Source organism: Tarenaya hassleriana, unplaced genomic scaffold (assembly GCF_000463585.1).
Source record: "Tarenaya hassleriana unplaced genomic scaffold, ASM46358v1 Cleome11, whole genome shotgun sequence".
NCBI classification, from domain to species: domain Eukaryota; kingdom Viridiplantae; phylum Streptophyta; class Magnoliopsida; order Brassicales; family Cleomaceae; genus Tarenaya; species Tarenaya hassleriana.
In genome coordinates, this window is record NW_010961290.1 from 987,711 (window position 1) to 1,001,063 (window position 13,353).

The 13,353-nt window shown below is 42.3% G+C and overlaps 4 protein-coding genes across 10 annotated transcripts; 1 reads left to right on the forward strand and 3 right to left on the reverse strand.

The window, feature by feature from the left end:
- Nucleotides 1-159: 159 nt before the first annotated feature.
- Nucleotides 160-2,212, reverse strand: LOC104805272 (cytochrome P450 71B19-like). Its single transcript, XM_010529779.2, has 2 exons — nucleotides 1,093-2,212; nucleotides 160-992 (listed from the first exon to the last, which is right to left on the reverse strand). Exons 1-2 carry the CDS (start codon nucleotides 1,996-1,998, stop codon nucleotides 381-383), a joined length of 1,518 nt encoding a protein of 505 aa, XP_010528081.1. The 5' UTR covers nucleotides 1,999-2,212; the 3' UTR covers nucleotides 160-380.
- Nucleotides 2,213-3,356: 1,144 nt separating this feature from the next.
- On the reverse strand, nucleotides 3,357-5,141 carry LOC104805274 (cytochrome P450 71B20-like). Its single transcript, XM_010529780.2, has 2 exons — nucleotides 4,180-5,141; nucleotides 3,357-4,094 (listed from the first exon to the last, which is right to left on the reverse strand). The coding sequence occupies exons 1-2, from the start codon at nucleotides 5,080-5,082 to the stop codon at nucleotides 3,486-3,488; spliced, it is 1,512 nt and encodes a 503-aa protein (XP_010528082.1). The 5' UTR covers nucleotides 5,083-5,141; the 3' UTR covers nucleotides 3,357-3,485.
- An 870-nt stretch (nucleotides 5,142-6,011) lies between these two features.
- Nucleotides 6,012-9,622, reverse strand: LOC104805275 (pentatricopeptide repeat-containing protein At1g13040, mitochondrial). Of its 6 annotated transcripts, none has more exons than XM_010529783.2 (4): nucleotides 7,763-9,622; nucleotides 7,242-7,466; nucleotides 6,906-6,953; nucleotides 6,015-6,573 (listed from the first exon to the last, which is right to left on the reverse strand). In XM_010529783.2, exon 1 carries the CDS (start codon nucleotides 9,508-9,510, stop codon nucleotides 7,936-7,938), a length of 1,575 nt encoding a protein of 524 aa, XP_010528085.1. In that variant the 5' UTR covers nucleotides 9,511-9,622; the 3' UTR covers nucleotides 6,015-6,573; nucleotides 6,906-6,953; nucleotides 7,242-7,466; nucleotides 7,763-7,935. The 6 variants fall into 6 exon arrangements, with proteins under 6 accessions (XP_010528089.1, XP_010528087.1, XP_010528088.1 ...); XM_010529782.1 differs by having other exon boundaries at nucleotides 6,015-6,620; XM_010529781.2 differs by having other exon boundaries at nucleotides 6,016-6,615.
- Nucleotides 9,623-9,779: 157 nt separating this feature from the next.
- On the forward strand, nucleotides 9,780-13,297 carry LOC104805277 (coilin). Of its 2 annotated transcripts, XM_010529791.1 has the most exons (14): nucleotides 9,780-10,091; nucleotides 10,261-10,325; nucleotides 10,434-10,694; nucleotides 10,774-10,784; nucleotides 10,863-10,965; nucleotides 11,034-11,100; nucleotides 11,385-11,462; nucleotides 11,563-11,749; nucleotides 11,837-11,877; nucleotides 11,961-12,155; nucleotides 12,251-12,322; nucleotides 12,406-12,552; nucleotides 12,686-12,875; nucleotides 12,964-13,297. In XM_010529791.1, exons 1-14 carry the CDS (start codon nucleotides 9,894-9,896, stop codon nucleotides 13,149-13,151), a joined length of 1,803 nt encoding a protein of 600 aa, XP_010528093.1. In that variant the 5' UTR covers nucleotides 9,780-9,893; the 3' UTR covers nucleotides 13,152-13,297. The 2 variants fall into 2 exon arrangements, with proteins under 2 accessions (XP_010528093.1, XP_010528092.1); XM_010529790.1 differs by having other exon boundaries at nucleotides 10,774-10,965.
- The last annotated feature ends 56 nt before the right edge of the window (nucleotides 13,298-13,353 follow it).

The window sequence follows — 13,353 nt, forward strand, 5'->3', positions numbered from 1 at the left end:
CCAACAGTGGAAATGCTAATTATAATCAACGTTGACAATAACGTTACAATCGCATACCATTATTTTCCACAAATCTTCGGATATATCAGAAAAGCTTAAAGTAAACATGCGTCACATCGTATCGACCGACGAATTATTCAAACCCTAGAAAAAAAAAAATGGGAAATCGAAGAATTTTATTATTCATACGTATAATTACAACCAAGCATTTTATAGGAAACCAAACTTGTACAAAAGAATGAAAACGTTACATGCCATTATTAATCGGAAAAAGCTTGAAAAGAAACATACGTCGCATCCTATCGACCGACGAATTATTCAAACCATACACAAAAAATTAAAAATTCAAATTCAAATTTCGAAAAACTCCAAGCGGGTCATCAATGGCGTAGGACAGGAACAAGTTCAAGAGGCACTTTCTTGATAACGGTAAGAGTACCAGCTTCTTCAAGGTCGATGTCTTCCACTGCCATCCCTTGAGGCAACTTCCAATCGAAGAAATAGAGCAGATTCACTAACGCCCATTCCACGTTGGCCATTCCCAGATTCATACCAGGACACATCCTTCGACCAGATCCAAACGACAGTAACTGGAAGTGCTGTCCCTTGTTATCTACTGGGTTATCGACGAACCTGTCGGGATTAAACTCGTCGGGGTTTGTCCAGTACTTGGGATCTCGTCCGATGGCCCACGTGTTGATCTGAAGGCGAGTGTTTGCCGGAATATCGTAGCCTTGGATCTTGATCTGAGACATTGTTTCTCTTGGAAGTAGCATCGGAGCTGGTGGGTGTAATCTTAGGGTTTCTTTTATTACAAGCTTTAAGTAATGTACTTTATCCACGTCTTCTTGCGTGATCATCTCCTTGTTCTCGCCGATACATTTTCGGATCTCGTCCTGAACTTTCTTCATGAGGGCCGGTTTCCTCACAAGCTCTGTCATCACCCATACCATGGTGATGGCACTTGTGTCTATTCCCGCCAGAAACAGATTCTGAGACCAAAGGCAAACAGAAGACGAGATAAAGTTCGAAACTTTATGGTATAAAATTGGTTAGTATATGTGTGTTCATGTCCGAAAACGTTATGCTTACCACTGAAACCGCCTTGATATTTAACTCAGAGAAGTTGGAAGATCTGTCTTTGCCATGACTTTGAACCATCTCCAACATCGCATCGATGACATCTCTCTGGTCTTTTGTTGATCGTTCAGGTTTCAGATGCTCGTCGATCACTTTCTGGAAAAATGTGTTCATCTCGACGAAGATTTCGTCCATTCTCTTGTGTTGCCCTTTCAACCAGTCGATCATCCAACCGACACCGCCGGGGAAGAAATCAGAGTAACTCAAGCTTGCGAAAACCGTCTCTGCCTCGAAGATAAGATCTTCCATCCTGTTCTTATCGATGATCTTGCTTGTGTGGAAGTCCTGTCCGAATGCGGCTTTGAATATGATACTGGCTGAATACCACAAAAGGGTTTTGCTCAAATTCACCGTAGATTGCTTGGAAGCCGATTCGGTCAGTTCCTTGACCAACAAGTTACACTCCTCCTCTCTGATGCCCATGAAAGACTGCACCTTTTTCACGCTGAAAACCTCACGGACAGCGAGCTTTCGCCTCTCTCTCCACCCTTCTCCGTAAGGCGAGACGCCGATGTCTCGGTAACCGTGGGAGAGTTTTCGCGTCCCGAAAAGCTTAGGCCGAGTGCAGCACTCCAGATCATGGGTCTTGAGAACTGCTTCAGCTCCTTCGCTCGACGAGATCACGACCACCGGCGCAAACCCAAATCTGAGAAGCATGACGGGGCCGTATTTCTTGGAGAGCACGGCGAGAGACCTGTGGGGTAAGTCTGAATCTCCGAGCTGATGCAGGTTCCCGATGATGGGAAGCTGAGGAGGGCTGGGAGGAAGCTTCAGTTTGGACTGTCTGATCTTCTTTATGAAGAAGAACGACAAGAGGGCAGGGAGCAAAAGCCAGAGGAAAGAGAGAAGGACCGCCATTTTCGTTTATCTGTCTCTGTCTGTTTTGTGATCTTTGTGGAGAAACGCATCGCTGTTTATATAGGGTTTCAGACACAGTGGTCCGTAGGGTTGGAGTTCTGATGGCGGACCACATGGGCTGCTCTCTTTCCGTATGACCGAAATAAAAGGTAAGATTTTTTTCCGACATCGACAGCTTAGAAATCTAAGTTCTCGAGTTGATGGCTTAATCGGGCGGAAGCCGTAGAAGTTTCCGACATTTCTTAGACTTTTTTTTTAATTTTATGTTGCCTCTTTTAGATATATTGGTTTATGTTAATACTTTTGAATTGAATTTTTATTATTTAAAACGATTGAACTCAACTGAATCTTTGTATACACACTAAAGAAATGTCATTTAACCCACGTGCGAAGTTAAAGATACGAGATTGATACAATGGACAAAGTACACAAGATCTATAAATATATTATGTTATTTGCATGTATCATTAATTATTGAATTGAATATTCCAATTCAATATAATACACTTCTAGAGACGTACAAGACAAAAAAAAAACATCAGACTCCTTTTTCAGGCTGCTGGCCAACCCAAGTGGGTTATGAAATTAAACCTTAATTTGATGAGTTGGTTCACAATAACGTATAGAAATTTGGAATTCAGAAAATCCTAGATTTTATTATAAATATGTGAAATAATTTTCTAGATTTTTGTTATTGATATATAACCAAATATAGTAATACAATATATTATTTGCATGAGCGATCACTCGCCTAATAATTCTGTCAAATAATACCGTAAAAGATCCAACACCCAGAGATAACTGTTCAATATGATCGTCATGACTTGGACCAAAAAGGGTAAGAAAAGTCAGCGCGAATTGTTGAATTTATGACACCCTTTTTCTCTAAAATCGATTCCGATTAATTTATTATTTTTAAAATTAGGATGATTATATTTATTCAAGAGACTTCGGGTTTTGGATAAATATGATTTTTATAAAGTATAGAATGCATTTATGCATATGATTATGAATAATATCAGACCATTATTTTGTGCGATGAACCTTATTTGAGATTCTATTAGTTAGTTTAGCTAATTAAGATCTGTTCAATTAATATTCTTATATTGTCTAGATAATAGTCTTATGTAATCCATGAATATAACTCGTATGAAAACCCTCTAATACGTGTATTTTTTTAGTGTAAATTATGGCTATCCAGCCCTCGAGTCCCAATTTTTTATTGTCGTACGAAACCCTGATTTTTGAATCGCTTACCACAATTCCCATTCTAATCCATTGGCTCCATGGATTTTGCGACCGTGACTCTCACGCGCCAAGAATCGTCCTTAATTTCATCGATTTCGCACACGCATGCATATATAAACCAATATATTACTACTTTCACTCGAGATTATTATTTGTTTATTCGTACATTTTCTTTCATATATAGCGAGAGAGGCTTACATGCATGACATGCAATGCAACACAAACTCGTGTTTTGTCTGTCAACCAAGTCGAACTGGCACAAGCTCAAGAGGCACTTTCTTGACAACGGTTACAGTCCCTGCTTCTTCCATGTCGATGTCTTTCTCCGTCATCCCATCAGGCAGTTTCCAGTCGAAGAAGTAAAGCAAGTTCAGCAACCCCAATTCGATCGTAGCGATCGCCATTGGCACGCCTGGACAGATCCTTCGACCTGATCCAAACGGTAACAGGTCGAAATGCTGTCCCTTGTAATCCACAGGGTTATCGATAAACCTCTCCGGGATGAACTTATCCGGGCTCTCCCAGTGTCTGGGGTCACGTCCGATGGCCCATGCATTGATCTGAAGCCATGTCCCTGGAGGAATGTCGTAACCTTGGATCTTGAAATGATCCATCGCTTCTCTCGGGACTAAAAGAGGAGCCGCTGGGTGTAATCTTAGGGTTTCTTTTATTACGAGCTTCAAGCAAGGGACCTTATCGAGGTCGCCTTCATCGATCGTCTCCTTCTTTCCGATGCAGCTTCTGATCTCGTCTTGAGCTTTCTTCATCGTTCCAGGGTTCTTCATCAGCTCTGCCATGGCCCAAATCATTATGATTGCGCTCGTGTCAACTCCTGCCAGGAATACATTCTGGACAACGGATGCGAAAACCGAAAAGTTAAACGTTTCTCAGACAGCTCACACTGTATGTGTGTGTGTGTATATATGGGCTTACTTGGATGACTCCTTTGATGTGATCTATGGTGAGCTTGAAATAATCATCTTCGCCTTGTTTATCGATCATATCCAGCATGGTGTCGATGATATCTTGGTAATCTTGAGTTGTTCTTCTTCCGGGCTTCAAGTGATCGTCGATCACGTTCTGATAAAAAGTGTCGAGTTCGACGAAGAGGCTGTTCAGTCTCTTACGTTGTCCGGACGCCCAATCGAGGAACCGCCCGAGAACCGACGGGAAGAAATCCGAGAAAGCGAAAGTGAACACTGCCTGGGCCTCGAACATGAGTTCTTCGACTCTGTCCTTATCCATGTACTTGCTCTCGTAGAAATTCTGTCCAAAGGTAACCCTAAACATGATGCTCGAGGTGAGCCAGAAAAGGGTTTTGTTCAAGTCGACAGGAGCTTGCTTCGATGCCGATTCAGACAGTTTCTTGACCATCAGGTGACTCTCTTCCTCTCTGATACGCCTAAAGGACCTCACCTTTCTCAGGCTGAATATATCAAGAACCGAAATCTTGCGTAGTTCCCGCCAGAGTTCGCTGTACGGAGAGAAGGCGATGTCCCGGAAACCACGGGAGAGTTTTCTCACGGCGACGCCCTTTGGTCGGCTGCAGGACTTGAGATCATGCGTCTTGAGAACTTCTTCGGCCGCTTCGCTCGACGAGATCACGACAACCGGAGTGAAACCGAAACGAAGAAGCATGACGGGACCGTACTTGTCTGAGAGACTGTGAAGAGACCTGTGAGGCAATCCCCCGAGCTGATGCAAGTTTCCGATGATGGGAAGCTTCCGAGGGCTCGGAGGAAGCTTCCATTTCGAGCCTTTAACCCTCTTTACCGTGATCAAGGACAAGAGGATGAGGAGACAGAGGCCGAGGAAAGATAATAGAGAGACTGTCATTTTGGCTGCTCTGTTTTCGACTCTGTTTTCTTTGAGAAGTGATCTTAAAGTCTTCACTGCGCCATCGTCATATAAAGACAAACGGGGTGGAAAAACCAAGACAAAATTGGTTCCTTTTTGAGATAAGTGAGACGGTGGTCTGAAGAATTTTCTTGATTTTGTCATTGCAATGAGTACAAAGGTTAGGAGTACGTCACATCCAACACATATCGATACATCTGATTTGGAAGAAAAAGACAATATATTTTTGCTGTACTGAAACACCGAGTGTTATGTCGATACTTTCATGCTTTATATAACTAGACACACCATTGCTACATGTTGTGAAACACAAGCAAACCTCACCAGTGATTTCACTTGCAAACTTAGCCAAGTATCTCAACAATGAGATCGACAGCAATCACATCTAAGAACCCATTTCAATTATGTATCTAATAATCTATTTATATCATTGGAAACCCGATGAATCATACAACAACAATCCAGTGTTTTAAACGTAATCTACATCACCATTTAACGTATCAATCCACCACTTGACGTAATTTACATCCCAGTGGCAGTGGCCTAGCAGGGCTTGGGCTATGGCGTGCTGGTAATGGCTCCTCTCTGGGCTCGGTGGCCAGAGGTCGAGCAGCATCCGAGATCTGGGCGCTGAACCGTGGTGGTAATGGCTCTTCTCGACTGTCATTTTGGCTGCTCTGTTTTCGACTCTGTTTTCTTTGAGAAGTGATCTTAAAGTCTTCACTGCGCCATCGTCATATAAAGACAAACGGGGTGGAAAAACCAAGACAAAATTGGTTCCTTTTTGAGATAAGTGAGACGGTGGTCTGAAGAATTTTCTTGATTTTGTCATTGCAATGAGTACAAAGGTTAGGAGTACGTCACATCCAACACATATCGATACATCTGATTTGGAAGAAAAAGACAATATATTTTTGCTGTACTGAAACACCGAGTGTTATGTCGATACTTTCATGCTTTATATAACTAGACACACCATTGCTACATGTTGTGAAACACAAGCAAACCTCACCAGTGATTTCACTTGCAAACTTAGCCAAGTATCTCAACAATGAGATCGACAGCAATCACATCTAAGAACCCATTTCAATTATGTATCTAATAATCTATTTATATCATTGGAAACCCGATGAATCATACAACAACAATCCAGTGTTTTAAACGTAATCTACATCACCATTTAACGTATCAATCCACCACTTGACGTAATTTACATCCCAGTGGCAGTGGCCTAGCAGGGCTTGGGCTATGGCGTGCTGGTAATGGCTCCTCTCTGGGCTCGGTGGCCAGAGGTCGAGCAGCATCCGAGATCTGGGCGCTGAACCGTGGTGGTAATGGCTCTTCTCTGGGCTCAGTGGCCTGAGGTCGAGCATCATGGGTCGAGCACCTGACATCTGACTGCTGACCCGCGGTGGTAATGTCTCCTCTCCGGTCTCAGTGGCCAGAGGTCGAGCATCCATGGTCTGGCCCCTGAGCCATGGTGGTTTGGGGAGAGGTCAATGGGCTAGAGACCTATTCTAGTATGTACGGAAAAAATCAAAAGAAATGCACGGATTACATAAGTAAAACATATTTTCCAGCTAAGCGGTTCAAAGAGTCTTTTCTTGTTTCAACACAAGTCCCTCAATCACAGATCCAAACGACTCAAAATCAAGAATGAAATCGAGCACTTCACATCTAAAGGAGTCTCACTCTACATATTTGTAGATTCAACCCGAAAACTAAACATAATGTCTTTAGAATACAGGAAACCACAATGAAATCGTCATTGTTCAGGTAGGAAGAGAAAGCAGAAAACATACCTCATTATTCGGCAACAATGGCGAACAAGCGAGAATGTGCCGAGATTCCTGCCATGTTCCCATTTAAGGAAACTGTTAGTAGAATGCCTTTTATCAACAAAAAAGAAGAAACCAATTGATTAAAGCAAAAAAAAAAAACGACGAGAGAGGTTGCAACAGAGAGATGGCCACGAGGAAGAGAGAACGATAGCATTGAGTCTAAGAGCAAATGGAGAACATTTGGCAGACAAAATTCTCAGAGTTTTCTTCCACTAAAAAAATTTATAAGAGTTGATACCAAATACAGAAACCAATATACAAGCCTATAGAAGAGCAGGACCAAATACAGAAACATACCATCGATACAGGTGTTTAATGCTGCTTCCTATCCCGCAAGACAATGAGCAGGACCAATGTGTTGGCAAAAACTTTTCTCACTCCAAAATGCTCAGTCTAATTTTTGAGGAATGGATTTAAATCTACAGAAGAGAAGTTTTGCCACGATAGATCAAGAGAACTGGCCTCTTGCTTCACAGCTTGACCACTAAGAGTGATATTTCTCCACTAATATAATCGAGTCAGCTGCAGCATAGACGATAACAAGAAATTCGAATGATGGAACTAAAATGAACTAGAAAAGGAAAGGTGTAGTAAGCCTAAGTAAATTCGATCATAGATTCAGTGCATTGTCCATTAGCAAGTCTACATTTATCTTCTATTAGTTCCTGATGATTGTTTAATGAAGATCACATTCTTGAGAAATTCATATGATGAACAAAAACCCTTTGAGATAGTACATTCCCTTCCATTTCTCTGTGGAAATTCATATAACAATTCACCCTTGTGAGATCGACACAAAGAATAAAATAAGCTCTAACCTGATAACTTCCTCTTTCATTTCTCTGTAGTGCAGGTGGCAACAATTCAGGCGTAAATGACAGTTTATCAACAGCTCCAGGCCACCGTGTAGCATGTTACTTCGGCAAATCTTTCGGCTATTGATTAAGATAGCCTTTTGCACAGGAAATACAACATGGAGGATTTCAAAGCTCTATACCCCTTTTGTGCTTACGCTGCACTTGCTGAGCTGATAATTTATTAGTGTCTCAGACAAATGTCCTTCAAGGGTAAAACCTTTATCCATCATCTTATCCCAAACCTTGTGGGCTAGGGATAGTTTGTTTTCCCGTATGAGTCCCCCAATTATCAAATCGAAAGTCAACTTGTCAGGACTACAACCTTTATCTTGCATTTCCTCGAACAATTTCACAGCCACAACTATTTTAGAGGACTTGCAAAGACCACTTATAAGGGCATTATACGAAACTACATCAGGTGTGATTCCCTGCTCTACCATGTCATTGAAAACACTACATGCCATCTCAACTTTCCCAGATTTACACAAATGGTCAAGAATGGTTGTGTAAAATATACGATCTGGTGATAGACCTGCCCCTGTCATCTGATGAAGAAGTTTCTTTGCAATGCTAGAGCTGCTAAGGCTATGTTCCCTAAGAAAGGCCTTGATAAGAGTGGTGTAAGTGACCACACTACCTCCTACTCCCTTCTGTCTCATTTCCTCAAAAAGCTTATAAGCCCTCCTTGTATTTGATGCCTTACAGTATGCTTCTATCACGGTACTGTAAGAGACAACATCACAAAACCCTCTGGGCTCTATCTCATTTGTCATGAACAAATAGCCTTTGTCAGGCTCACCAGCCTTGCAAATTCCTTTAAGCAACTGGTTGTAACTGTAAGCATCAGGCTGTATCCCCCTTCTCTCCATCTCCTTCATCAACCTCTCTGCTTTCTCCAACATGAGGTTATTGCAGTAATGATTCAATAATACATTGAATGTAACAACGTCCGGCTCACATCCATTCTTGCTCATAAAGGATTTTATTGCTTTTGCCTTGTCCTCCCTACCTGCCCTACAAAACCCACTAATCAACGAATTATAAACCACTGTACTCAGCTTAACTCTTGCAGTCTTCATCTCTTCCACCACCATCTCATAAGCCAAATCAACCTTCCTAGCATCACATAAACCTACAACAAGTGCTGCACATGCTTTATTATCCGGCCTAATCCCTCTACGAATCATATCATTCCAAATCTCGACAGCCTCATTGATCTTTCCATCTTTAAACAACCCATCAATCAGTATAGTATAAGACACAACATCCGGTTCCCGACCTCCCTGAACCATACGAAAGAACGTCTCAACAGCAAGCCCAACCTTTCTCTCCCTACACAACAGATCCAAATATATGTTGAATGCCCAGACATCGGGAACGTAGCCGAGACAGCCCATGTCCCTCAGCAAAGCTTCAATGAAATCAAAGTCTTTGACTTTGCATAAACCCGATATAAACCTCGAGTATGTAAACGGGGTGAGCGAAAAACCCATTGGCGTCATTTCCCTGTAGAACTCCACGGCGAGCTCGAATCTGGATTCCTTTACCAATACGCCGATGAACCGGTTGTAATCCACGGAGAACACGCGGCAGCTCGAGTGGCGCATTTCATCGAACACCTGAACAGCGTTGTCGATCAGACCCGACTTCACGAGGCGAGCGATACACGAGCGGTATGCGAGGCGTAACGCGCCCAGGGTCTGATGCATATCACAGTTCGATTTCGACGACGCATATCAGGTGGACAATTCCGGCGTTACGTGGTGCTTCAACGCCGCGGCATCAGATCGGCGGCGAGAGGGACGGACCTGTGTTAACACGAAGCGAGGGAAATGGAAAACATGAAAGACTCCCAAATCTTAACCCGACTAATTATATGGGCCTTTAACGGACACTTTATGGGGCCCATTAGGCCCAAAATGGGAGACTCTGGAAGCCTTGAGGATTTGGTTTCGGCTTTTGCTTCCCTCTCCTCAAACTCAGACTCGCAAGGTTTAATGGGTGGAAGGGACTGCGGAAGCTCGACAGCGAAGCGAAAATCTCTGCGGATTGTCCTTCTAGCTCATCGTCCTCTTCTTTTAGTCTGTCTACAATGGCGGAAGAGAAGTTTAGGGTTCGTGTGGTGTTTGAGGATCGAAGGATTCTGAGCATGTCCCAGAAGAAGGAAGGTCTGGGGAGAAGCTGGATTGTTCTGAATCGCAAGTGTCATCGTACCATTTCCAATATCTCTACTCATCTTCTTGGCACTTTCGACCTCTTTGAAGCTTGCCCACATGGCATCTCTCTATCTGTATGTCTTCTTTTGCCCTAATTCCCCGAAAGCAAATGCATTGTTGGTTACATACCAAAGGAGCAAACTTTTGGGGGAGAAATTCTCGTTATTTTGTGTTTATGTTCGTTTTATATGACGGCTATTTCTGTGTCGGGATTTTAATGTATGTATGAATCTTTGGCTCCAGATGGAAGGGTTTGTTCTACCGCCGTTCGAGTCGAGTTGTGTTTTGAACGACAAAGACATTGTCTGGTGAGCACCATCTAGTGAATGTTTTGTTGTGTTCCATTCAGCATTCACGTCTTTGTTTTCCGTGTGGTGAGACACTGTCACTGTTGATTCTTCTTCTTGTTTTGGTAGTGTGAAGAAGAGAAAAGCATCCTTGTCGGAAATTGCTGGGGCATACAATGGAGAGAATGCTTTCAATAGGATAGAGCTCGAACCGAGAGGTGGAATACAGCTTCTAGCAAATGAGGAATTTCAGGAGGAAACCGGAGGGTATGAAAGTGACTCGGAGGAGGCTGAGCCCAAAGAGATGGGAAATGGGTTGTTGGAGGAAAGTCTGCCCGAGAAGAAGATGTCAAAGAAGAGAAAGGCTTCAAGTAAAAGTCCAAGCTCCAAGTATGGACCATTACCAGAACAACTGCTTACTTGTTTGTTTGTATCTGTGTTGCTGTTGTTCATGTTTATAATGATGCAGGAAGAAGAAGTGTAAGTTGGCTCGTACTGAAGAAATAGAAAATGGATCCTCTGCTAACAGAAAGAAGATTTCACAAATTGGTGATACAGGCAAGAAAAAGCGTGTTGCCAAGAAGGTGAAGTCTGATATAAAGACGGCTGAAATTGATAAAGAGAATAATAGTGCTGCCAAGTCCATGGCTAACTCAAAAGAGTAGGTGAATGTTATCTCTAGCCCTTTATCATGTTCACTTATCGATTCTCATTGCCTTATTATTACAGGTGCTCACAACAGGAAGAGCAAAAAGGTGCTGATGATTTATGCCAGATTTCTGGTGAAACAAAAAAGGTCGGCCCTTTACTACATTCTTGAAAGGAAACAAGTTGGAGTTGTTTTATGTTGCTTCTAGGTCACTGATTTTTTGTCTTCTAAAGAGTGAACTGAACTAGTAATATGTCCAGCTGATTCCTTTGTAGATTTTCTGGTTTGAGTGGATCCAGGGATTTGCTTGCTGGTTTTTACGGTTCAACAAATTCACTATATTATCAATGGCACTTCACTTATCTGCTTCCTGTAACTGCTGTCTTTGCGAGAATTAATGTGAACCGACTCTTCTTGTTTTTTGTTTCTAGGTTCCTAGCAGAAGTGCTCGCCGTAAAAAGGCTAAACGGCAATGGTTGAGAGAAAAGGCCAAACTAGAGAAGCAAGAGGTTCTCTTCACCATCACTATTATAAGATTCATGCATCAGACATGTACTTAGTCATGTATAACTTGAACTTCAGCACTAACATCTTCTTTCATATTTACAGCTCGAACAGAAGCAGTTGATTGTAACACCCAGTAAAAAATCACTTGGCATCATCAATATCCATGTTGCTGAAGAAAATCACCTTGTTGCCGAAGAACACCAGCAACCAGATGAGTGTAGTGATGGCATAGGAGATGAAGTCGTTCCTGTGGAAGTGAGGCCAGGCCATATTCGCTTCAAGCCCCTTGGTAAACTTAATGAAGCTTGTTCTTTGCCTAGTTCTGTGGGTTTGTTTCTGTGTCCTTACCATTTCTTTCGCATGCTTCTCTTTCCAGTCGGAGCAGATCAAACCTTCCAAGAAGATGAAACTCCAATGGTATGTATTACTTACGGTTCCTTTTTCTTAGTGCATTGTTTTAAGGATTATGATGTCATGCCAAGAACTTTCGCTGCTATTAGGAAAACTTCTCGTGGAATGGAATTACGAGCAAGAAGAAAGGTCAGAAATGGGGCAAAGAGAAAACTGCAACCGCCAAACGATATGCTCAAGATTTCTGCCAAGATTTCTCTGAAACCCAGACTGCAGAAGTAGAGAAACCACCCTCTGTTCAGATCAACTATGAAAAGCTCATGCCCTACCTTGGCTCGCCAAAGGTTTGTTCTTGTTAGACGAGATGTAGCTCTTAGCTCTTGCCTCTTCTTGTTCAAGGGTCAAATGGTTAACATTAACTCTATGTAAAATGTTTCAGGAAGGAAACATTATCGCATATCGGTTGATTGAGCTATCATCTTCTTGGACTCCAGAGGTTTCCTCATTCAGAGTAAAGCTTCATTCTCCTGTCTTTGAACTAATTGATTTGTTTTGTTTTAGCTTTAGCCGTTTACGATACCATTCCCTTGGTAGGTTGGAAAAATAATACGATATGATCCAGAATCCAAGAAGGTGATGTTGACGCCTGTCCCCGAATTTCCAATAGAGAAGAAGATGGAAGAGGATGATTCCTCAGCTCAACCAGATACATCTTTGTATAAGGAAGATGGATCATTGGAGGTATGCTTCATGTGTCAGTGATTGTAACCCATGACACTGATATTTCCGCCAGAGATCAGGACTCCTTTCTGGTTTGTTCTACAGATAGAATCTGATGAGAAAGCTTTCTCCTTTGTTTCTTTTGCTTCTACAGATAGAATTTTCTTCTCTGCTTGATGTCCGTAAGGTGGATCAGAGCACGACTGACGATACAAGGCCGGATCAGAACACGACTGATGATACAAGGCCGCTTACTGCAGAAAGTGAGAAACTTTCTGAGCCAGAGCAAACAGCACCAAGTCAGTATCTGGGAGCAGACAATGGGTTAAAATCGCCGATAAAAGGTACTTTCATATTTGCTCAGAAATGCGATAACCCTTCATGATCATATTCTCTTTTTTCGGCTTACCTTGGTATGTGTATTTGTTGCAGAAAATGGAAATGTGAACCCATGGGAGGAAATAAGCCAAACTCTAAATGCAAAGAAGACAGAACTGACTCAGAGCAAAGGCTGGAACAAGAAAGTGAACTCAAGTGGAGGTTCGTGGTCGTACAGGGCCCTGAGGAGCAGTGCTCTGGGTCCGGTGATGAACTATCTTAGATCCCAGAATGAAATCTAACATTCCAGAAAGAGATTGCCCCTTGTCAGATTATGATTGATATATTTTAGACCTTTTTGCTGCATCAGTTTTGTTGTCTGCTTATGACAACTTGGGCAAGAGAACGCTTCTTTGGTTTTAGGAAAAAGGGCTTGTTTTTGCGTAAATCAAAGCTTATGTATAGGAAGAAAACCATCTTACCACCTAATATAAACCAAGAATT

Coding starts and splice junctions, on each gene's coding strand:
- LOC104805272 (XM_010529779.2), bottom strand. CDS start 1,998: ATGGCGGTCCTTCTCTCTTTCCTCTGGCTTTTGCTCCCTGCCCTCTTG. Junction 993..1,092: donor ATATCAAGGCGGTTTCAGTG/GTAAGCATAACG, acceptor CTTTGGTCTCAG/AATCTGTTTCTGGCGGGAAT.
- LOC104805274 (XM_010529780.2), bottom strand. CDS start 5,082: ATGACAGTCTCTCTATTATCTTTCCTCGGCCTCTGTCTCCTCATCCTC. Junction 4,095..4,179: donor ACATCAAAGGAGTCATCCAA/GTAAGCCCATAT, acceptor TCCGTTGTCCAG/AATGTATTCCTGGCAGGAGT.
- LOC104805275 (XM_010529787.2), bottom strand. CDS start 9,510: ATGCATCAGACCCTGGGCGCGTTACGCCTCGCATACCGCTCGTGTATC.
- LOC104805277 (XM_010529790.1), top strand. CDS start 9,894: ATGGCGGAAGAGAAGTTTAGGGTTCGTGTGGTGTTTGAGGATCGAAGG. Junction 10,326..10,433: donor AACGACAAAGACATTGTCTG/GTGAGCACCATC, acceptor TTGTTTTGGTAG/TGTGAAGAAGAGAAAAGCAT. Junction 11,101..11,384: donor TTTCTGGTGAAACAAAAAAG/GTCGGCCCTTTA, acceptor TTTTGTTTCTAG/GTTCCTAGCAGAAGTGCTCG.